The sequence below is a fragment of the Thalassophryne amazonica genome, chromosome 18 (assembly GCF_902500255.1).
Source record: "Thalassophryne amazonica chromosome 18, fThaAma1.1, whole genome shotgun sequence".
Lineage (NCBI taxonomy): Eukaryota > Metazoa > Chordata > Actinopteri > Batrachoidiformes > Batrachoididae > Thalassophryne > Thalassophryne amazonica.
Genome location: NC_047120.1, coordinates 65,103,878 through 65,127,817, shown reverse-complemented (window position 1 = coordinate 65,127,817; position 23,940 = coordinate 65,103,878). Strand labels below are relative to the sequence as shown.

The 23,940-nt window shown below is 43.2% G+C and overlaps 1 protein-coding gene across 1 annotated transcript; it reads right to left on the bottom strand.

The window, feature by feature from the left end:
• Positions 1 to 319: 319 nt before the first annotated feature.
• LOC117531264 (NLR family CARD domain-containing protein 3-like) lies at positions 320 to 21,330 on the bottom strand. The gene is made up of 12 exons (XM_034194287.1): positions 21,167 to 21,330; positions 19,461 to 19,548; positions 19,297 to 19,377; positions 13,638 to 13,742; positions 13,403 to 13,516; positions 12,764 to 12,842; positions 12,372 to 12,600; positions 9,430 to 11,230; positions 8,156 to 8,329; positions 7,891 to 8,064; positions 6,970 to 7,016; positions 320 to 1,265 (listed from the first exon to the last, which is right to left on the bottom strand). Exons 2-12 carry the CDS (start codon positions 19,541 to 19,543, stop codon positions 718 to 720), a joined length of 3,435 nt encoding a protein of 1,144 aa, XP_034050178.1. The 5' UTR covers positions 19,544 to 19,548; positions 21,167 to 21,330; the 3' UTR covers positions 320 to 717.
• Positions 21,331 to 23,940: the final 2,610 nt, after the last annotated feature.

Here is a 23,940-nt window from a genome sequence, read left to right as displayed (position 1 = left end):
TTTTTTACTAATAGCACAATTTCATAGCCTTAAGAGTGTGCATATCATGAATGCTTGGTCTTGTTGGATTTGTGAGAATCTACTGAATCTACTGGTACCTTGTTTCCCATGTAACAATAAGAAATATACTCAAAACCTGGATTAATCTTTTTAGTCACATAGCACTACTATTATTCTGAACACTACTGTATATATTAGTGATAATCAGCATTTTTATCCCCATTTTTAACCCCAAATCTAGATCCGCCACTGCTTTGACTTCCAAGAATCTGGGGTTGGACTCATGCACTATGAAACAATATCCTGTGTGTCACTGAACCTCCAATACCAACAAACCAAAAAAATTTTATTTTCAGTTTTTGAAATTCCCAATATGAGCTCAGAGGCGAACTACAGTGGTCACGTGACTCTTGAGGTTAAGAAATGTCAGATTTAGAATCTGAAATATTTCAGTGTGTCGATCAAAGTGCTGTTGGATCCACTTTTTTTTTTGTGCACTCAAAACACTCCTGACAAAGACAATTAAGAAAATAAAACAAAACTGAACTTCACCATGTCAACAAATTACAATTTTTTCCAAATATTTTCTAGTCCAGACCAGGTCTGAGTGTTTCGCCAAGTTTCAGGACAATCAGTCATTTTTGGAAGTAATGCTGAAAAACAAACAAAAATATGAGGATTCAGGTGAAAGACATCCGTCCATGACTGAATGTTTGTCTATGCTGAAGAAGAAACCGAGCAGAGAGTCACAGAGGAGTCGGTGTGACAGAACCACAAGCCGAACCCAGGGAAGACAGGTTCAGTGAAGGTGGAGTGGAAGGTGTAGAGGTGGATCAGTGCCTGGGTGGAGACTCTGTAGAAGGACACGGTACCAGTGGGACAGTCCACGTAAACAGACACTCTGTGCGACACAATGGACGGGGACAGAGGCAGAGCCGTTTCTCTGTTGTTGTGACAGACAGAGTAGCCGTCGTCCGAGCAGGACAGGCTCCACGACTGATGGTTCCCTCCGAACCAGCTGTTCTCCCCTCGCCGTTTGGTTCCTCGGTATGCCACTGCGATGAAGACCACTCCCGTCCACTCCACCTCCCAGTAGCAGCGACCCGTCAGACTGTTTCGACACAGCAGCTGAGGATACCTGACGAAAGTGTCCGGGTGCACAGAATGTGGCTGCTGCTTTCGTACCAGAGTCACCTTTCTCCTGTCCTCAGACACCATGAGGTGTTTGTGGGCAGTTCTGAGGTCCATTGTTAGTTCACAGGCATCTGATGGATGGGGAGAAAAACAGCAGGTTATCAGCTCTAACATTCTCTCTCGCTCTCTCTTTAATAAATTTAAGGCCACCACAGAAGATCTGGTACAAGTTTTACACCGGATGTCCTTCATGACACAACTCCAGTTTTACCTGGAGAGCACACACCTGGTGTTCCCAAGAGGTCTCCCGTCCAAAGTACTAATCAGGTCAGTCTCTCTCGCTCTCTCGACAGACAGACAGACAGACAGACAGACAGACAGACAGACAGACAGACAGACAGACAGACAGATAGATAGATAGATAGATAGATAGATAGATAGATAGATAGATAGATAGATAGATAGATAGATAGATAGATAGATAGATAGATAGATAGATAGATAGATAGATAGATAGATAGATAGATAGATAGATAGATAGATAGATAGATAGATAGATAGATAGATAGATAGATAGATAGATAGATAGATAGATAGATAGATAGATAGATAGATAGATAGATGTCCCAGGCGAACAAACACTTGATTTCTTAGGGAAATATCAGTGTGCAAAATATTAAAAAACTTGAACACACCGTTTTCATTTTATTGTTGGAAGTCTGTGCATTTCCTAATGTGTTTTCAATTCCCATTTATAGAGTTTTACATCTGAACACACACACACACACATATATAGATAGATATATAGATATATAAAGAGAGAGAGAGAGAGAATCTAAATATATTAAATAGAAAAGTTACAAAAAGGCCATAATGATCAAAATTAACATAAAAATGCTTAAAACATTTTAATCATTTTAATTTATATCAAATGAGTCTAAACTAACTGCTGGTGTTATGTGTCGACGCGGGTTGAGGAGCGGACCTGCGTCTGACGGAACCCAGCGCTAAAATAACCAGAAAGCGGTTCCAATAACAAAAACAATTTATTTGTTCACCCTCTGGTGCATAATAAAGTGTAGAAACTAAAACAGCGTCATTCTGGTGGAGTGAAGGCTGGCACGCTCTCCAGCGCCCAAAAGGATCGAAGCCCGGCGCTTCTGGACTCACTGTTACTGCCAAACACCCCCCAGGTGGACACGACAAACCGACTCTCTGCGAAGGATAGAAGAGGTGAGGTAAGTCAGCAGTTACAACCAATATCCTTCAAAAGACACACACCATCAGCAACACATTCAGGTCTGTATTTTAAGCTTTATGCAAATGAGCAGCTTCTCACAACAGGTGGAGGATCACTTGTCCGCACGCCACAGCAGTGAGAAGCGAGCTGCACAATTCTCATCACAATTCAAATCTACTGCGTAACAAAATACCAAGTTACTATCAACAAGTAGTCAAACAATTAATCACCTCTGATGTGTGCTGACAGCATGTGTCCCTCACCCCTTCCTGCTTCACAGGCACGATGTGTCAAACCCAGGCGCGGTCCTCAGCGTCTCACAAACGAACATCACAAGGTCGAGTTCCCGGCAATTCTGCTTGAATCACACATGGCTTAAATGCAGAACGCCATCCAATTATCTGCTTCAGCTGAAAGTCTTTAAGGTTGCATGTGAGCACCATCCACAGGTGCTGCACATAATGTTGATGAGGGTGAAGGACTCTTCAGCCAGCACCTTCTCCACAGACAAATCAGTTTTCATGCCACCTGGAGAGCAAAGAAAAGAAAAGAACACCAAAATATCCAGCCACACCCCCCCCCCCCCCCAACACACAACAGTACCCCCCTTTAATGGGAAGCCTCCCGGCGACCAAACAGACCAGGTCCGAGAACAGCACCTCCCTTCGGGGTCCTCGTCAGGAAGCAGACAGCACAACGCTCCCAAGGTCCACCACAGACAGTAGGACAGGGCACTGCAGCTGGAAGGCCAGCTGGCATTAACAAAAACCCCAAAACAGTCCCTAATACAATCCAACATACAAGAAAAAACATAAAACCCACCCAAAACCTCCCCAGGGGACCGTCCCATCCAACCCCGGGAAGAAAAGAAAAACTCCCAAACGCAAAAACCCAACACAGCCCCACAAACACAATACAAACATAAATGCATAAAAGAAAAATAACAAACAACCCCCCCAGAATGACCTGCAGAGCCCAACCCCCCCCCCCAGAAGGCCTTTACCGCCGGTTCCAGGAGGAATAGCCAGAACCGGTATCCCACAAAGGTCCCCAGGTGTACATGGAGCAAACGGTGCCCCCCAGAGGACCGTACCATCAAACCCCAGGAGGCACCCTCCCCACAACCCCGGAACCCCAGACCCGGCCACACCTGGCTAGTCGGCCCCACAAGCCAATTCCCCCCCAGAGGACCATCCCATCAACCCTGGAGGTGGAACCCGGAAGGAAACAAAACAAAATCAAAATCCAACCCCCGGAGGACTACCTAAAACAACCCCGGGGGCAAATAAAACAACCGTAAACCCTGTTACCTTCCCCGGCACCCCGAAAGACCCCAGGTCCCTCCCAGAGCCCCTCGGCGGCTCAATTTTGGCGAACGGCTCAAAACATAAAGCCGGGGAAGGGAACAGGAAAAACTAACCCAGCCCCAACCCCAAGGCGCAGTGGAAAACCGGAAATACGTCCGGTGCCCCAACTCGACCATACCCCAGCCTCTCGGGAGGGGTGGAACTACCGAAATGGCGAACGGCAACAGATCGGCCCACCCCTCCGACTGAGGTATGTTCCCGCTGCACCACACCCCGGCAACACCAATGACGAACGGTGCAAAGGCTCACCGAGGCTGGAGTGGAACCGGGCCCTAACCAAACCAAGAAAAACGCCCCTAACAACCCCCCGCTAGGTGCAGAGGTCTTCTGAGAACGCTCAGCGTGACCAACCTGCACCACCCCACAACCCACAAGACGAACGGTCTTGGGGCAAGTGAGGTTGGGGTTAGGGAAGTAGGGAAATAAAAAACAACAAAATAAAACGACCCCAAAACCCAAACAGAAAATACCTAAATACACATAAAAAACAACGATCAAGTGAGCCCAGACGGGCTTCTAACCGCCTAACGTTCACTCCACCAGACACGCCTCTGACTCCCCAAACAAATTATAACCCCTATTCAAAGAGAACAAAACATTAACCCATACAAGTTTTTTTTTTTTGTGTGTGTGTGTTATTTTGCCTGTCTCAGAACACCTGGAGATACGTCACCATTATTTTTCTTGATGCTTATATGTCGGGGCAATACAGTGGTCTCTGCTCGTCCGAGCTGCATGGGCTCGTCAGCAAGAGGAGCCAGAGGTCCCGTCGGAGGAGCCTCAGTGGGGCGAAGAAGAGGCGGCCCAGATCTGTGTCGGGGAAAGCCCCGAGACGAAAAAACCCGCTCTGATGGCCGCCCTCTCTCGCGTCCACGCTCCTTCATCCGATCATCTAGACGAATCACCAATGATATTAGCTCATCTAAATCGTTTGGCTCGTCATGGACTGCCAGCTCGTCTTTTAATGACTCATTTAACCCATTTACAAACACTCCTCTTAAAGCTGCGGCATACCAACCTGACTGAGCAGAAAAAATCCGGAAGTCCACGGAATACTCCGCCGCACTCCGCCTCCCCTGCCTGAGATTCAGCAACCGTTGGGCAACGGTATTCGTTTTCACCGGATGGGCAAAAACCAGTCGGAACTCCCGGGAGAAATCCTTAAAGGATCCTAACAATGGCGAGTTGTTACTCCACAACGCTGTGACCCAAGCTAAGGCGTCACCTCGGAGCAAATTTGTCACATATGAAACACGGCTCCCATCAGAAGAGAAGGAAGCCAGTCGCTGAGCAAAAACCAGAGAACATTGCATCAAAAACGAAGCACAGGCTTCAACGTCTCCCACATAACGCTCCGGATGACAAATACTCGGTTCGGACGCCGAATCTCTGGGTGACGGAGTTATCTGCACCGGTATCGATGGTGCCGCAGCTGGAGCAGCAGGAAGCGGAACGGCTTGCGCTGCAAGCTCCGTAACACAGGCGTCTGTTTGTTTAATTTGGTTTGCGAGAAGCTGTAATTGCTCCCATATTTTCTCCAAGTGTTCTAGAACTTTTTCGGCAAAAGGAACCGCCTCTGCCGCTGGGTCCATTATGGAATGGCCGGGAACTACTGTTATGTGTCGACGCGGGTTGAGGAGCGGACCTGCGTCTGACGGAACCCAGCGCTAAAATAACCAGAAAGCGGTTCCAATAACAAAAACAATTTATTTGTTCACCCTCTGGTGCATAATAAAGTGTAGAAACTAAAACAGCGTCATTCTGGTGGAGTGAAGGCTGGCACGCTCTCCAGCGCCCAAAAGGATCGAAGCCCGGCGCTTCTGGACTCACTGTTACCGCCAAACACCCCCCAGGTGGACACGACAAACCGACTCTCTGCGAAGGATAGAAGAGGTGAGGTAAGTCAGCAGTTACAACCAATTTCCTTCAAAAGACACACACCATCAGCAACACATTCAGGTCTGTATTTTAAGCTTTATGCAAATGAGCAGCTTCTCACAACAGGTGGAGGATCACTTGTCCGCACGCCACAGCAGTGAGAAGCGAGCTGCACAATTCTCATCACAATTCAAATCTACTGCGTAACAAAATACCAAGTTACTATCAACAAGTAGTCAAACAATTAATCACCTCTGATGTGTGCTGACAGCATGTGTCCCTCACCCTTCCTGCTTCACAGGCACGATGTGTCAAACCCAGGCGCGGTCCTCAGCGTCTCACAAACGAACATCACAAGGTCGAGTTCCCGGCAATTCTGCTTGAATCACACATGGCTTAAATGCAGAACGCCATCCAATTATCTGCTTCAGCTGAAAGTCTTTAAGGTTGCATGTGAGCACCATCCACAGGTGCTGCACATAATGTTGATGAGGGTGAAGGACTCTTCAGCCAGCACCTTCTCCACAGACAAATCAGTTTTCATGCCACCTGGAGAGCAAAGAAAAGAAAAGAACACCAAAATATCCAGCCACACCCCCCCCAACACACAACAGCTGGGATAGGATCCAGCTCTTCCCCCCAACCCTCCCATGTCCCTTAATTGGAGTAAGTGGGTATAGAAAATGGATTGAGTCGAGATGATATAAAATAAATGACAAAAAAGTGATTTTTTTTTCCCTTGATATTAAATTTTTAGAAGAAGCACTTGTATATGCCCACACACACACACACACACACACACACACACTTCACTTCGGATGACCTTCTTGATGCAACTGCAGCTGAACATGTTTAACGGATTTAGTGGGCTTTGAACCCAGAACCTTCTTGCTGGAAAGCAGATGGTGCAGATGAACAAATACTTCAGCTGTTGCAGTGGCTCTAAGCTGGTCTAAGCTCTAAGCTGAACCGCACTGAAATGAACTGATGTTCCGCCTCAGAATTTGCTACCAAAATGCTGCTCTAACTGACAGCTGTTCAAGGAAATAAAACTCTTACTGTAACTGCAACCGGTTGTGCCATGAATACTGGAAAAAATGCACTTCCTGCTTCCCGCAGGTGCAGAAAGATAAACTTTTCTGTTTACTGTATTTGTCAAGACAAAACCAAGAAATCAGTTTTTCAAATATCTCCACAAAGTCTATGCTCTGTGTGGAATAATTTAACATTAGTGGCTTAAATCTCATCAGTGAAGCTGAAATGATTAATTTTGTGATGTGTCAATATGACTTCGATATATATATATATATCGTGTAGTTTTTACTTAGAATGAGCTCAAATGTATCTTACACTTTCTCACGCCAGGTATTAACCTCTGTTCTCCGCCGTGGTCCACCCTGGAGGACGAAACAGACCAACAGATGGTCAATGATTATGGAACCAAGAACATTTAAGAACGTGATTTCAAACTGTTGCTCAAAATTAAACAAAGTTTACAGAAGAAATGCCATTTTTTTTCCCCTTTCTGTGTAGAAAATGAAATATTTGGACGTGACCAAGGTTGTTTGTGCCCCTTTACGAGTGAATGCTGGAATAATGACAAAAGGTTAGTTGACTGATAGAAGCATTGAGCCGCCTCTCTAGGCCTATAGGTTGTGCAGATATCCTGGAAAATGTGTTTTTTGGACTTTTGAGGACCTTGACCTCGACCCACTCTACTGAAAACATTAATCATATCATGCAATACATCCAAGAAAAATTCCTAGTTCGTCGAAAATCTGTTCACCTGTTTCAGAGTTATTTTGGACCAATACTTTACAACACCCTGCTGCGCAGATAGCACACAGGGTAAACAGTACATTCATAACGAAAAGATCCCAGAACATTATGAAATCTGTTTCAGGGTTTAACTGTTATCCATGTCTGGTATTTATATTTTTATTTGCAAATTGTTTTTTATTTCACTTTTGATACTCTGTGTGCTTCTTGCCCTGTGTGCTGCTATACAGTGCTGCTGGAACCTCAATTTCCCAGAGGGAGTCTTCCCAAGGGATTAATAAAATTCTATCTAATCAAATCTAATCTAAAGACAGGGGGTGATGATGTGTCAAGGACAGACCACCAGTTTATCTAATTGCCAACAAACTAAAGCGTAGAACTTATTGTAAAATGGCCACGTGTTTCCTCACTGAATCCACACCCTCCAATTTATGGACCATCCAACAATCTGGAGCACAGCTAAATTACATTAGCTAGTTCAGTCCACCCAACCTCAGCATTTCCAGTCTCCAGTTTGGATCTTCCAACTTGGCACACAGCAGCGTCATTCCTGAATTTCCCAGATGATTGTAGCTCAGATCCAGCTCTCTCAGGTGTGAGGGGTTAGAGTGCAGAGCTGAAGCTAAAGAAGCACAGCCTTCCTCTGTGACAAGACAGCCCGCCAAGCTGGAACAAAAAGGGAAAGCCCATTACAGCAGGGGTTTAGTGGGGAGAAAAAAAAAAACTTCTAGTGTATCAACTGTGAGTGAATCCTTACTTGAGAGCTTCCAGTTTACAGTGTGGACTCTCCAGTCCAACAGACAGCAGCGTGATTCCTGAATCCTGCAGGTCGTTGTTGCTGAGGTCCAGCTCTCTCAGAGTGGAGGACTGAGAGTTGAGGACTGAGGACAGAGCTTCACAGCTTTTCTCTGAAAGGTTGCAGCTACTCAGCCTAAAGACAAATCAGAGATCGATGCAAAGAAGCCATTAATTCGGTTATGAAACATCATGTTTGATAGGTGTAGGCTTTGGGCCAAACCCCTGAAAGTGGGTGTGTCACTACCACCTATGGCAAAGTGTACCACCCATAATTAACTAGGTATGTAATCCTAGATAATGTTTACGTATGATTGCCATTCCAGGGTTGTGGCTATAGCCAGGAAGGGTTACGGAGTGTAATAAAAAGTGACGTGATCACATTACCCTGTAACAAGTGTCATATAAACCAATGGACGTCAAGCTTCTTTGACCTTTACTTTTGAGACCAAACATTCAACACAGTCAAAGCTTTTCCATTTAATCATCCTATTAGCTCAACCAGTAATATCCTGATCCTCCTCGTGCAATCCTAACCATGTGCAATAACCCAATCACCCATGGACAGTATACATTTCTGTGCAATATATTTATATCCTAGCCGCACCTTGCACTAGTGTCAGTTGTATATATACATATATATATATATATATATATATATATATATATATATATATATATATTTTTTTTTTTTCCTTACATTGTTGAATTTTTCTTTATATCTTGTTTTTGATACATACTCTTGCACTATTTTTATCTCTTTTCTTGCACTACGTGTATTTTTTATTTTTATTCTATTTTATTGCACTGCAACTGGATGGCCCTAATCTCGTTGTACCAATGTATAATGACAATAAAAGGCATTCTGATTCTGATGCATCACTTTTTTTTTACCCAAACTGGAGCAACTTCAACTTTTGATCTCAGTACAAACTGAAATTGGCTGTCACCATTTTTGCTGTTTTTGCCCCATAAAACACTCAGTCATAGATACCGTAGTCCGAACTACCCCGTTTTGGAATCTCAAAACCCATTCCTTTTTGGAATTTAAACATGATTTTTGAATTTTGGCCCCTGTGTAGTCCACTGACCACCCTGTATTGGCTGTCATACATTTTGCAAGTGCTTATAGATATGTGACTGAAATGTCATACCTAAGGTTTTGCCACCCTGGATGGTAGTGACCAACCTATCTGCCCCACAGACTCTACAATATCTCATGATATGTCCACCTACAGAGCTTTATTGGAGTCTTTGATTACTGGCAGCAGCCGCAGAAGAGCCTCCTCTGAAGCAGAGTATTTCTTCAGATCAAACAGGTCCAGAGCTTTTCCTGATGACAGTAAAATGAAGAGCAGAGCTGACCACTGGGTAGGAGAGTGCTGATCTGTGGAGAGATACCCCGATCTCAGGTACTGCTGGATCTCCTCAACTAGAGAATGATCCTGCAGCTCCTTCAGACAGTGAAATAGATTGATGGTTCTTTCCGGAGAAAGGTTCTCACTGATCTTCTCCTTGATGTACTGGATTGTTTTCTCATGGACATTTGAGCCCGTCTGTTTGATCAGACCTTGTAATGGAGTCTGATTGCTCTGCAGGGAAAGACCCAAGAAGAAGCGGAGGAACATGTCCAGGTGTCCATTTGGACTCTGCAATGCCTTGTCCACAGCATTCTGGTAGAGATGTTTTAGATTGCGTTTGCTTCTAAATACTGTCGACCTCCGGGATGGTGTTTTTTTCCCGGACAGCACATTGAAATCAAAGCTGAAAAATGCCATACGGACATAAACAGCAGCTAGGAACTCCTGAACAGTCAGGTGGACGAAGCAGAACATGTCTTGGAACAAGCCTCTCTCCTCTTTAAAAATATGTGTGAAAACTTCTGAGTACGCTGAGGCTGCTCTGAGATCAATGCCACACTCAGCCAGGTCTGATTCATAGAAGATCAAGTTGCCTTTTTGTAGCTGCTCAAAAGCCAGCTTTGCCAGACACACAATCATCTTTCGACTTTTTTTAATCCAGTGTGGATCTGCCTCATGAGCTCCATTATACTTGATGTTCTTCAGTTTGGTATGACACAGTAGCAACTGGATGTACATCTCAGTCAGGTTCTTCGGCAGCTCTTGTCCATCTTTGATTTGCAACATGTCCTCCAGAACAGTAGCGGTGATCCAGCAGAAGACTGGGATGCGACACATTAGGTGGAGGCTTCGTGATGCCTTGACATGAGAGATGGTTCTATTGGCCTTCTCCACACTGCTGAATCTCTTCTGGAAGTATTCCTCCTTCTGTAGATCATTAAACCCTCTGACCTCCGTCACCAAGTCAACATACTCAGCGGGGATCTGACTGGCTGCTGCAGGTCGTGTGGTTATCCAGAGGAAAGCAGAAGGAAGTAAATTTCTCTTGATGAGGTTTGTCAGCAGCACATCCACTGAGGTCGACTCCGTAACATCAGTCAGGATCTCATTGTTACTGAAGTCCAGAGGCAGGCGACACTCATCCAAACCATCGAAGATGAACACAACCTGGAACTCTTCAAACTGAGAGAGTCCTGCGTCTTTGGTTTCAGTAAAGAACTGATGAACAAGTTCAACCAAGCTGTACTTTTTGTCTTTCAGCAGATTCAGTTCTTTGAAGGTGAACGGAAATATGAACTGAGTGTCCTGGTTGGCTTTATTGTCAGCCCAGTCCAGCAAGAACCTCTGGGTCAGGACTGTTTTCCCAATACCAGCTATTCCTTTTGTAATCATCGTTCTGACTGGTTGATCTCTGTCAGGTGATAGTTTAAAGATGTCTTGATGTCTGATTGTTGATTCTGGTGTGTCCAGTGTCTTAGATGTTGTTTCAAGTTCCCTGAGCTCATGTTCCATGTTGGTCTCCTCAGTTTCTCCATCTGCGATGTAGAGTTCGGTGCAGATCTGATTCAGAAGACTTGGATTTCCTGCATTGTCAGTGCCCTCAAACAAAGACTGAATCTTTTTCTTCAAGTTAGACTTCAGTTTACCTTGGCACATGTAAGCATCTGGAGTTGTTCCTAAACAAACAAGCAACAAATTAAACCCATCAGTGGATGCTTTGGACAATGTAAAAAAAAAAATGTCTACATTGAAATTAGGGTGCAAATATTGTCTTATGAGGGTAGTACTTGTCCCTGGATACCAGAGCATGAAGAGTCTACAACGCCACCTGGATGGGACACCAGTCCATCACAGGTTAATACACCAGAAAAGTCTGGCATCCATGTACGGCTGGGGAACTGGGACAACAACACAACACTAAGTCCTAAAGTATACTGACACTGATTCTCACTGGTGCTCATCTCCAGATTCTGTAGCCTATGAGTCTATGACTCTCCCTTGATAGTCCATCTCCTGTCAAGTAAAGCCACCAATTACTCTATGAAATCTGATTGTAATTTGAATTAGTACCTCTGTGTCTAACAGAGCAGGTAGGTCCAGATAGGAACACTTGGGGTTACCTGTCTGTGTCCTTGAACCAGATCCTTCCTCTGCAACACCTCATCTACCCATCTGTACATAGGGACCATACCTGGTTGGGGACTAACTACCACTGGATTAGTCTTCCATTTGAGGTCATCTCATCACACACTTTTCTGCACTGAGTTGAATACCATGAAATCCCGCTGTGCCCATCAATGACCCAACACGAATTGGAAAGTGTTAGTCAACCCAAGTACGTCAGGTCACGGGTATGTTACCCCATTTCACTTGCAGTTACTGTAACTGTTCTCTTACTCCAAATCCTTACCCATCATCTTTTGTGACAGAGTTGTGATTTTGGGGAATGAGCCAAGTAATGACCACAAACATTATCTTGAGCAACCTGAACAATACATGAAATGTCCAAGTCCAAGTAACGGCATTATGGCTACTCGGTGCAGCAGATGATTTGCAAAAACAGACATCCAAGATCTTGAGAGAATCCACAGGGCCAACGAAGGGCTACTTCGTTCATGTCTGTTTGGTCATCGTTACCTGGCAAACCTTTGCTGTTAGATTGTTTTTGCTATTTAGAACTTTCAAAAACCAGCTGGCAGATGTTCAAGATTTGGTCTGAACCTGCTTGGTTGGACACTTTAAACTGGAGGACTGTGAAGCAGTCCAACCTACTCTGTCAATTATAAACCAATAAAAAAATAAATGAAGATCACTTACTGCTCTGCAGACAGTCAGCCAGCTCATCCTGCTTCATTCCCCTCAGAAACTCCTGTGTGATCTTCAGAAATGCATCTCTACTCCTTCTCCTCTGCTCTTCCTCATCTCTATCCACTGCCTCATCATCTCCACTTCGTCCGTCTGAGGATTCTGGGTAACTTGAATTCAGAATCCTCTGGAATCTCTTCAGTTCACTCTTCACAAATCTGACAAATTTCTCCTCAAGCAGCTGGAACAGAAGAGTGTGTGAATGTAAAGTGATGGAACACAGCATCAGATCATCTGTCACAGACTGAACGCCCACTGATCTAAAGGGCACCACATGGAATCTGATAGGACATTAAGTACTTCAGTATCTGTTGTTAACAGTTGTAGCTTGGAAGTTTTCCCACCATGAATATAGGGTGCAGCTCTTGTTGATAACTTTGGGCAAATTGGACACCAGAAACCTCTGACTTCACCTGCTGAACCCTGTGGAGATAATGTCATGTTTTAGAACATATGACTCCATCCTCAGCATCCTTCCCCCTATATACCTTGGGTCCCTTCTCTGCACATGTCCAAACCATCTCATTCTCACCCTTCTAGTTTTCCTCTTCTCCCACTGTCTCTGGACATGTTCTCCCCCTCTTCTTTGCCCAGCAGTAGTCCGATTTCTACTGGCACCCTGCTGGGCAACAAGCACCGGTGGCGGTGGTTGTTAACTACCCATCTTTCTTTTGGCTTGTGTTTATGCCGGATGCCCTTCCTGACACAACCCTACTCATTTATCCAGGGAACAGGAACCATTTCACTTTTTAGAGTTTTTATACTGTATTTCAAAATGTTTGTATGAAGATGTTCCATTTTGCTGCTCAGACAAATGCACAAATTCTAAAATATGTTACGGTGATGGCATTGGGTAGATCTTTACTGTCAAACCCAAAAATGCTGGAGTGTCCATTCAAAGTTGGTGATCTTCCACACTGCTAACATGACTTCAACTTGTATTTTCGAGATAATCTGAAATATTTCGCATTCAGAATTCCTACCTTTGACCTGCAGAGTACTGTGCAAGCTTGAAGTAAATGGGTTCATCCACAGACCAATCGGTTCCCCTGGTCACACGCCTTGTTTGAGGAGAGTTTGGTCTCTGCTGCTGAAACCTGCTTACAGAAACAACAGGGGAAACCCAAAAGTACTTTAGTTTATGTATAAATTTCTTGTGGATCTGACCGGAAGGAAAAAGGGATTTATGTACGTCAGTTTTCAGAAGGAGACACTCACTTAGAGAAGTGCTTGTGTTTCAGCTTGCTGTAAATACTTCTGAAGTGTTCATTTTGCGTGAACAGAAAGCTGGGTGCACGGAGCTCTCTGGTCTCCGGACGGATCCTGAAAGAAACACAAAACTTTTCAGTAATGGCGCCGTTGCTATTTAGCCTGCTAACATTAGCTTCCTGGATAGCAGGCTGTGATCACATTTATTAGCAAGCTAATGGAAACGCGTGGAAGAAGATCAGGTCTGGGAGCACCGACCACACCTCAGAACCTTCTTAGTTCTTGGATAGCAGCTAACCTCAAAGTTAGCTTGAATAATGTTGCTAAGTGAAGAGTTAACTGTGAAAATGCTGAACCAATGAACCGCTAAAATGTTTAGCTGAAGCTACCACTAACTGCTCACTTTTAATCCATGAATTTAGCTTTGGCTTTGTATATTTATAGCAAGCTAATGGCAATGTGTGGAAGAAGATCAGGTCTGGGAGCACCGACCACATCGCAGAACATTCTTGGTTTTTGGATAGCAGTGGTAGGAACAGCCAACCTCAAAGTTATCTTGAATAATGTTGTTAAGTGAAGAGTTAACTGTGAAAATGCTGAACCAATGAACCGCTAAAACATTTAGCTGAAGCTACCGCTAACTGCTCACTTTTAATCCATGAATTTAGCTTTGGCTTTGTACATTTATAGCAAGCTAATGGCAACGCGTGGAAGAAGATCAGGTCAGGGAGCACCGACCACACCTCAGAACCTTCTTGGTTCTTGGATAGCAGTGGTAGGAACAGCTAACCTCAAAGTTAGCTTGAATAATGTTGCTAAGTGAATCAAATCAAATCAATTTTATTTATATAGCGCCAAATCACAACAAACAGTTGCCCCAAGGCGCTTTATATTGTAAGGCAAGGCCATACAATAATTACGGAAAAACCCCAACGGTCAAAACGACCCTCTGTGAGCAAGCACTTGGCGACAGTGGGAAGGAAAAACTCCCTTTTAACAGGAAGAAACGTCCAGCAGAACCAGGCTCAGGGAGGGGCAGTCTTCTGCTGGGACTGGTTGGGGCTGAGGGAGAGAACCAGGAAAAAGACATGCTGTGGAGGGGAGCAGAGATCAATCACTAATGATTAAATGTAGAGTGGTGCATACAGAGCAAAAAGAGAAAGAAACACTCAGTGCATCATGGGAACCCCCAGCAGTCTAAGTCTATAGCAGCATAACTAAGGGATGGTTCAGGGTCACCTGATCCAGCCCTAACTATAAGCTTTAGCAAAAAGGAAAGTTTTAAGCCTAATCTTAAAAGTAGAGAGGGTGTCTGTCTCCCTGATCTGAATTGGGAGCTGGTTCCACAGGAGAGGAGCCTGAAAGCTGAAGGCTCTGCCTCCCATTCTACTCCTACAAACCCTAGGAACTACAAGTAAGCCTGCAGTCTGAGAGCGAAGCGCTCTATTGGGGTGATATGGTACTATGAGGTCCCTAAGATAAGATGGGACCTGATTATTCAAAACCTTATAAGTAAGAAGAAGAATTTTAAATTCTATTCTAGAATTAACAGGAAGCCAATGAAGAGAGGCCAATATGGGTGAGATATGCTCTCTCCTTCTAGTCCCTGTCAGTACTCTAGCTGCAGCATTTTGAATTAACTGAAGGCTTTTCAGGGAACCTTTAGGACAACCTAATAATAATGAATTACAATAGTCCAGCCTAGAGGAAATAAATGCATGAATTAGTTGTTCAGCATCACTCTGAGACAAGACCTTTCTGATTTTAAAGATACTGCGCAAATGAAAAAAAGCAGTCCTACATATTTGTTTAATATGCGCATTGAATGACATATCCTGATCAAAAATGACTCCAAGATTTCTCACAGTATTACTAGAGGTCAGGGTAATGCCATCCAGAGTAAGGATCTGGTTAGACACCATGTTTCTAAGATTTGTGGGGCCAAGTACAATAACTTCAGTTTTATCTGAGTTTAAAAGCAGGAAATTAGAGGTCATCCATGTCTTTATGTCTGTAAGAGCAATGCCATCTAATAATATTGCTTAAGGGAAACATGTATAAAGTGAATAAAATTGGTCCTAGCACAGAACCTTGTGGAACTCCATAATTAACCTTAGTCTGTGAAGAAGATTCCCCATTTACATGAACAAATTGTAATCTATTAGATAAATATGATTCAAACCATCGCAGTGCAGTGCCTTTAATACCTATGGCATGCTCTAATCTCTGTAATAAAATTTTATGGTCAACAGTATCAAAAGCAGCACTGAGGTCTAACAGAACAAGCACAGAGATGAGTCCACTGTCTGAGGCCATAAGAAGATCATTTGTAACCTTCACTAATGCTGTTTCTGTACTATGATGAATTCTAAAACCTGACTGAAACTCTTCAAATAGACCATTCCTCTGCAGATGATCAGTTAGCTGTTTTACAACTACCCTTTCAAGACTTTTTGACAGAAAAGGAAGGTTGGAGATTGGCCTATAATTAGCTAAAATAGCTGGGTCAAGTGATGGCTTTTTAAGTAATGGTTTAATTACTGCCACCTTAAAAGCCTGTGGTACATAGCCAACTAATAAAGATAGATTGATCATATTTAAGATTGAAGCATTAATTAATGGTAGGGCTTCCTTGAGCAGCCTGGTAGGAATGGGGTCTAATAGACATGTTGATGGTTTGGAGGAAGTAACTAACGAAAATAACTCAGACAGAACAATCGGAGAGAAAGAGTCTAACCAAATACCGGCATCACTGAAAGCAGCCAAAGATAACGATACGTCTTTGGGATGGTTATGAGTAATTTTTTCTCTAATAGTTAAAATTTTATTAGCAAAGAAAGTCATGAAGTCATTACTAGTTAAAGTTAAAGGAATACTCGGCTCAATATCAATCAATCAATCAACTTTTTTCTTATATAGCGCCAAATCACAACAAACAGTTGCCCCAAGGCGCTCTATACTGCAAGGCAAGGCCATACAATAATTATGAAAAACCCCAACGGTCAAAACGACCCCCTATGAGCAAGCACTTGGCTACAGTGGGAAGGAAAAACTCCCTTTTAACAGGAAGAAACCTCCAGCAGAACCAGGCTCAGGGAGGGGCAGTCTTCTGCTGAGACTGGTTGGGGCTGAGGGATAGAGCTCTGACTCTTTGTCAGCCTGGCTACAGTGCTGAAAAGAAACCTGGGGTTGTTCTTATTTTCTTCAATTAGTGATGAGTAGTAAGCTGTCCTAGCTTTACGGAGGGCCTTTTTTATAGAGCAACAGACTCTTTTTCCAGGCTAAGTGAAGATCTTCTAAATTAGTGAGACGCCATTTCCTCTCCAACGTACGGGTTATCTGCTTTAAGCTGCGAGTTTGTGAGTTATACCACGGAGTCAGGCACTTTTGATTTAAAGCTCTCTTTTTCAGAGGAGCTACAGCATCCAAAGTTGTCTTCAATGAGGATGTAAAACTATTGACGAGATACTCTATCTCACTTACAGAGTTTAGGTAGCTACTCTGCACTGTGTTGGTATATGGCATTAGAGAACATAAAGAAGGAATCATATCCTTAAACCTAGTTACAGCGCTTTCTGAAAGACTTCTAGTGTAATGAAACTTATTCCCCACTGCTGGGTAGTCCATCAGAGTAAATGTAAATGTTATTAAGAAATGATCAGACAGAAGGGAGCTTTCAGGGAATACTGTTAAGTCTTCAGTTTCCATACCATAAGTCAAAACAAGATCTAAGATATGATTAAAGTGGTGGGTGGACTCATTTACATTTTGAGCAAAGCCAATTGAGTCTAATAATAGATTACATGCAGTGTTGAGGCTGTCATTCTCAGCATCTGTGTGGATGTTAAAATCGCCCACTATAATTATCTTATCTGAGCTAAGCACTAAGTCAGACAAAAGGTCTGAAAATTCACAGAGAAACTCACAGTAATGACCAGGTGGACGATAGATAATAAATAAAACTGGTTTTTGGGACTTCCAGTTTGGATGGACAAGACTAAGAGTCAAGCTTTCAAATGAATTAAAGCTCTGTCTGGGTTTTTGATTAATTAATAAGCTGGAATGGAAGATTGCTGCTAATCCTCCCCCTCGGCCCGTGCTACGAGCATTCTGGCAGTTAGTGTGACTCGGGGGTGTTGACTCATTTAAACTAACATATTCATCCTGCTGTAACCAGGTTTCTGTAAGGCAGAATAAATCAATATGTTGATCAATTATTATATCATTTACTAACAGGGACTTAGAAGAGGCACCGTCTCTACGGGGATGGGGTAATGAGGGGATGGCAGGGAGAGAGAAGCTGCAGAGAGGTGTGTAAGACTACAACTCTGCTTCCTGGTCCCAACCCTGGATAGTCACAGTTTGGAGGATTTAAGAAAATTGGCCAGATTTCTAGAAATGAGAGCTGCTCCATCCAAAGTGGGATGGATGCCGTCTCTCCTAACAAGACCAGGTTTTCCCCAGAAGCTTTGCCAATTATCTATGAAGCCCACCTCATTTTTTGGACACCACTCAGACAGCCAGCAATTCAAGGAGAACATGCGGTTAAACATGTCACTCCCGGTCCGATTGGGGAGGGGCCCAGAGAAAACTACAGAGTCCGTCATTGTTTTTGCAAAGTTACACACCGATTCAATGTTAATTTTAGTGACCTCCGATTGGCGTAACCGGGTGTCATTACTGCCGACGTGAATTACAATCTTACCAAATTTACGCTTAGCCTTAGCCAGCAGTTTCAAATTTCCTTCAATGTCGCCTGCTCTGGCCCCCGGAAGACAATTGACTATGGTTGCTGGTGTCGCTAACTTCACATTTCTCAAAACAGAGTCGCCAATAACCAGAGTTTGATCCTCGGCGGGTGTGTCGTCGAGTGGGGAAAAGTGGCTAGAAATGTGAACGGGTTGGCGGTGTACACGGGGCTTCTGTTTAGGGCTACGCTTCCTCCTCACAGTCACCCAGTCGGCCTGCTTTCCCGGCTGCTCAGGATCTGCTGGAAGGGAACTAACGGCGGCTAAGCTACCTTGGTCCGCACCGACTACAGGGGCCTGGCTAGCTGTAGAATTTTCCACGGTGCGGAGCCGAGTCTCCAATTCGCCCAGCCTGGCCTCCAAAGCTACAAATAAGCTACACTTATTACAAGTACCATTACTGCTAAAGGAGGCCGAGGAACAACTAAACATTTCACACCCAGAGCAGAAAAGTGCGGGAGAGACAGGAGAAGCCGCCATGCTAAATCGGCTAAGAGCTAGTAGCTGTGCTAAGCTAGCGGATTCCTAAAAACACACAAAGTGAATAATGTGTAAATAATTTAGAGGTGATTCAGCAGAGGGAGTGCTTCAGTTAAGGCACATGAAGATTACACTGTGAAACAAATCATTATCTAGTTAACTAGATCAATCTAACTGCGCAGATTAAACAGCTAACAGATACAGCAAAACACCGCTGTGCTCCGGAACAGGAAGTGATACAATACCGCAGTGAGAGACAACCACCAGTAGAGGCTTCTACCAGTAGAGTAGAAGTGAAGACTTAACTGTGAAAATACTGACCCAATGAACCGCTAAAACATTTAGCTGAAGCTACTGCGAACTTCTCAGTTTTAATCCATGAATTTAGCTTTTGTTTTTGTATATTTAGCAGCAGGGGTGGCTAGGTTATATTGAATTACTGTGTTTCAGCAGAAAGCTGTCCATTACAAACAGCAGGTCCAGGTTCAGGTCCAGAAGGATCTGATCTCTGCTGCTCCGAGCTTCAACACAAAAACACACAGAGAATTTTTTTAAGTCGTGATATTCTGATAACCAGAACTCTCTTTGACGATCTTGAACTCACCTCTTTGGTTCGCCCTGGTTGTCATGTTCCAGAACTGGCTTGCAGGGACGGACCTCGTCCAGTCCGTCCTTGCACTGATTCATGACACCTTAACAAAATAAACAAAGAAATAAACAGAACATCTATGAGAGCTATGAGAGCTGCAGACTCTTTCCGCTGCCTTTGTGACCTCATAAACATTTGGTGGTTCACAGGTGACTGGACCATCAGACACCAGAATCTTGACACCATGCACAGGACTCCACCCAGGTCCTGAATTCCACCAAATTTGTGAATGACTTTTGACCCCAGAATTTTGTTTTGGCAAATGTCAAGGTTATTGGCAAAGGTTAAGGTCAAAGGTCAGAACTGAGATCCCTCTCAGTGTCCACCAAATGTAGTGCACCTTTGGAGGTGGGTTCTGGAATTGCCCAGGTGAGATTAAATTTACCAATGAGGTCATGGTCATTAGAGTCAAAGGTAAAAATTTAGATTATGGATGGCGGGTTCTGGAATTGCCTAGGTGAGATCAAATACACCAAAGGTCAAACAAAGGGCTCAAGGTCATTGGAATCAAAGGTCCAAATTTGCATTATTTATTTATTTTTATCACTCTGATTTGCAACAAATGTGGCACACATACATATGTTGGTGGGTTCTACAGTTGTCCAGCAAGGTCAAATCTGCCAAAGGTTAATCACTGGGATCAAGGTCAAGTCTCCACCCAGATCTTTTTAAAAATTGCTCTTAAATAATTATTTTGACAAAGGTTAAGATCAAAGAATATGATTTTCAAACCCAATTTGGGTCAAATGTGACACACACTGAATTGCCTTGGCAAGGTCACCCAGAGAGGTCAATCATTTGGGTGAAGGTGGGGTCATATGTCATATTATCGTAGCCCTCACTGTCTTCATGTCCACAGGTACCTAATGTAACTAACTAATCCCACGTTTTGGGATAATGAACAAAATACTATCATCATCATTTTTCACTCACTCATCTTCAACCGCTTACTCTAATTACAGGTCACAGGGGGCTGGAGCCAATCCCAGCAGTCACAGGGCGTGAGGCAGGGTTCACCCTGGACAGGACGCTAGTCTGCTGTAGGGCCAAAAATAGACAAACACATTCACACCTACGGAAAATTTAAAGTTTCCAATCCACCTAACCTGCATGTCTTTGGATGTGGGAGGAAACTGGAGCACCCGGAGGAAACCCACGCAAACACGGGGAGAACATGCAAACTCCACACAGAAAGGCCACAGGTGGGAATCGATCCCATGACTTTCTTGCTGTGAGGCAACAGTGCTAACCACTAAGACACCGTGCTGCCCAGAATTTTTCAAACCGAACTAAATCAAAAACGCTTTTGAGGCCTGTGGATACGTTGACAGAACCTTCTGGTAAAACGAGTCCGTGCCTTAAGACACTTTGAACAAAAGAGCTCTTCCTCACCAGCCAGGACGGGCCAAGCTGTCCAACCAGTTCTGACGTTCATTTCATTTCTACTCATGATGGAAACTCAGATTACTGACTCACTGCTATATGCAAAAATGCAAATACACACAAAAAAAAACTCAGTTATTTCACTGTGAAACTCTAAATGTTTAAACCCTGACATGATCATAGATCAGCCATTCGACGGACAGAGATCCACTGTCGAGTCATTAACCACAGAGAACAAAAGACCATCTTGTTAATTACTCACAGTTCTGGATTCTCACCTGTTCAGATCACGTCCAGGTACGTTTGACAACCTTTTGACCTCCAGCCGATGAGGGACAGAGTCTACGTCCTGCTGGGAGCTTTGATCCTGTGATCTGCTCTCACACTCTGATAAACCTCAGTGCCCAAATCTGACAAGGAAACGTCAGTGTGACGTCACCTCTGGGAGAAACCCAACGTCCAGCCAGATTCAACACTGTTGCATTTGTACCACGTGGCCAGCAGAGGGCGGCAATTTAACTCTTCTCAAAAGGTGTTTCATGTGTTTTAAACGACAGCGAATTATTTCAAGGGAGTTTTGGTGGAAAGTAGAGACTTCGTTCAAAGGAGTGCTGATTGGAGTATAAGGAAAATGCACGCACGCACGCACGCACGCACACACACACACACACACACACACACACACACACACACACACACACACACACACACACACACCAGTAAAATCTGGCTCTTCTCTTTCAGGGAAATTCAGTTGTCATCAATCTTCTGTCATTTGATAGCTGCTGTTCAGCTTTTTTCTTTTCTTTTCTTTTTTTTTAATGAACTGTTGTTCATCCTTTTGGACATAAACCTGGAAATGGTATCAAGATATACGAAAAAAAAGTTGTTGCTTTTTAAACTCCTCTTTTGTTTGATTTGCTCAACAAATATTCCCCCTGAAGTGTAGTTGAGTGAGTCGGTTGTGTTATTTCAGTGAAATAATGTGTGTTTGTGTTAAGTTACTTAAAACAGTTATATGGACCCACTTTTTTAGGTAAATCCAAGAAATTTTTTAAAATGCATTTGTAGATTTACCTTGGATAATGTTGTCTGTTAATTTGAACATCGTTTGTTGTTTTACGTTCATAATTGTATTTTTGCTCAGCTGAAACCTCACTTTTAAATTAAATAAATTCATTTAGCTTTAAAAGGGAGAAAACACTATTAAAACAGGGAGACTTGGATTCCATGTTAAATTTTTACTTAATTTATTTTGTAGACCCCAGTCACTGTTTTGTTTAGTTATTTTGTGTTCCTTTTTTAATTAATATTTTGCCTGTTACTTGCTTTAACATTTACTTATGTTTTAATTACTTTATAATTAAGTGTTTGATTCATTTTAATTATTTATTTAGTGTTTTGTATAAAGTATTGTGTAATGTTCTCCAAATAAAATTAATTTAAAAAAAATCTGCTACACTTACATCATGGGTGCAATTTGGTGGGGGGTGGGGGACATGTCTCCCCCACCTTTTCAACCAGGGGGGACAGAATATGGTATGTCCCCCCACCCACCTTCTGACATATATGTGTGTACTTGAAACATGCTAGTAAGTAAGTCCCTTCGGCTGCTCCCTTGTTTGCACTTGGGGTCGCCACAGCAAATCCAAGGTGGATCTGCATGTGGAATTGGCACAGGTTTTACGCCGGATGCCCTTCCTGACGCAACTCCACATTACATGGAGAAATGTGGCAGGGATGGGATTTGAACCCGGAACCTTCCACACTGAAACCAAGTGCATTAACCACTTGGCCACCACCCCTGCTACTTGAAACATGCTAAGCCAGTCTTATTTTTTTCTGCAAGTTTGTATTTTTAGCAGCATTGACTTGTTTACAACACCTGTTTCTTGTTTGTCACATTCGGAATTTTCTGGGACTGCATTTGCCCAGATTTGAAACCAAAAATAGTTGCCTCTAGGGACTAGTGTCTACACATAAGTATCAATGAACCATATGCTAATTTACTAAATTCTGAAAGTTAGAAAATTAAATCAGAAAAGCTATCTGGGACCTCAGAAAGCCCATCTGCAATTATTGCTTGATCTCCAAAATCAGTCTATGCAAGTGAAATTATGTTCAGTATGAGTGTTGTCATTAGTGCCACTTCGAAAATTAAATTCATGATAAGTAATTTATCCTAAACTTATGATCTGTTGTTATTTCAAACTTATGCAAAAACAAATCTTGAGAAAAAAAAATACAGTATGTGATACTTAATAATTATTAAGAGCCTGTTCTTTCATATTTATGAATACATTTTACCACATTGCAGTTGTTTTAATGAAAACTCAACCTATCATTCTTTTTGAGTTCTACACTTGTGGTGACACCTTATTTACACCAGGATGTTAATAAAATCAATGCTGGCTATTCTCAGAATACAGTACTTATATCCACAGTTTCAAATTGCATAAGTCAAATGGTGTCCACTTTATGGTCTTCTCAAAACATTAAAATTACTGTTCTGGATGCTCAGAATGCATCTGAGCTTATCTACAAACCGTTGGCTTCTGGGGGCCTAAAGCGGCCCCCAGACCCCCGGCCTATGGGCTTCGGGCCTGTGGGCCTCGCACTTTGTCCCCCCCCCCCCCCCCCCCCCCCCCCCCCCCCATTTCTAGTTCTAAATTGCGCCCCTTGACTTAGTTCATATTTAAATATCCACATGAACTTCCGGAATGAACTACTTTTCATACAATTATAAAATCAGTCAAAACTTTGCTTATTTGCTAAAACTGCCACAAATAAATGTGAAGTACCACTTTGGCACAGCCCAGTCTCACGCTTTATTTGTGCTCCATCACTTAAATGGGGAGCTTTTTGTGACTTTTTTTTTTAAATTTTACTATTTGTAATCCTCCCCTTTCTCCTAACTCTAACCATAACCCTTATCATAATCCCTCCCCGGTCACCCCACATTTCATGCCCCCGTTCTCGTGATGATATCACAAACCTACACACTGAAAAAAGAACCAATTTAAAAAGTTGTTTCAATTGGTAACACCTGAAT

Bases quoted from the DNA above. Each gene is read 5' to 3' on its own strand.
- LOC117531264 (XM_034194287.1), bottom strand. From the start codon at position 19,543: ATGAATCAGTGCAAGGACGGACTGGACGAGGTCCGTCCCTGCAAGCCA. The intron at 13,743-19,296 runs GTAATTCAATAT...TGTTTCTTTCAG, and splicing joins CAGCTTTCTGCTGAAACACA to GATCCGTCCGGAGACCAGAG. The intron at 8,330-9,429 runs GTAGGTGGACAT...ATTTGTCTTTAG, and splicing joins AAAGACTCCAATAAAGCTCT to GCTGAGTAGCTGCAACCTTT.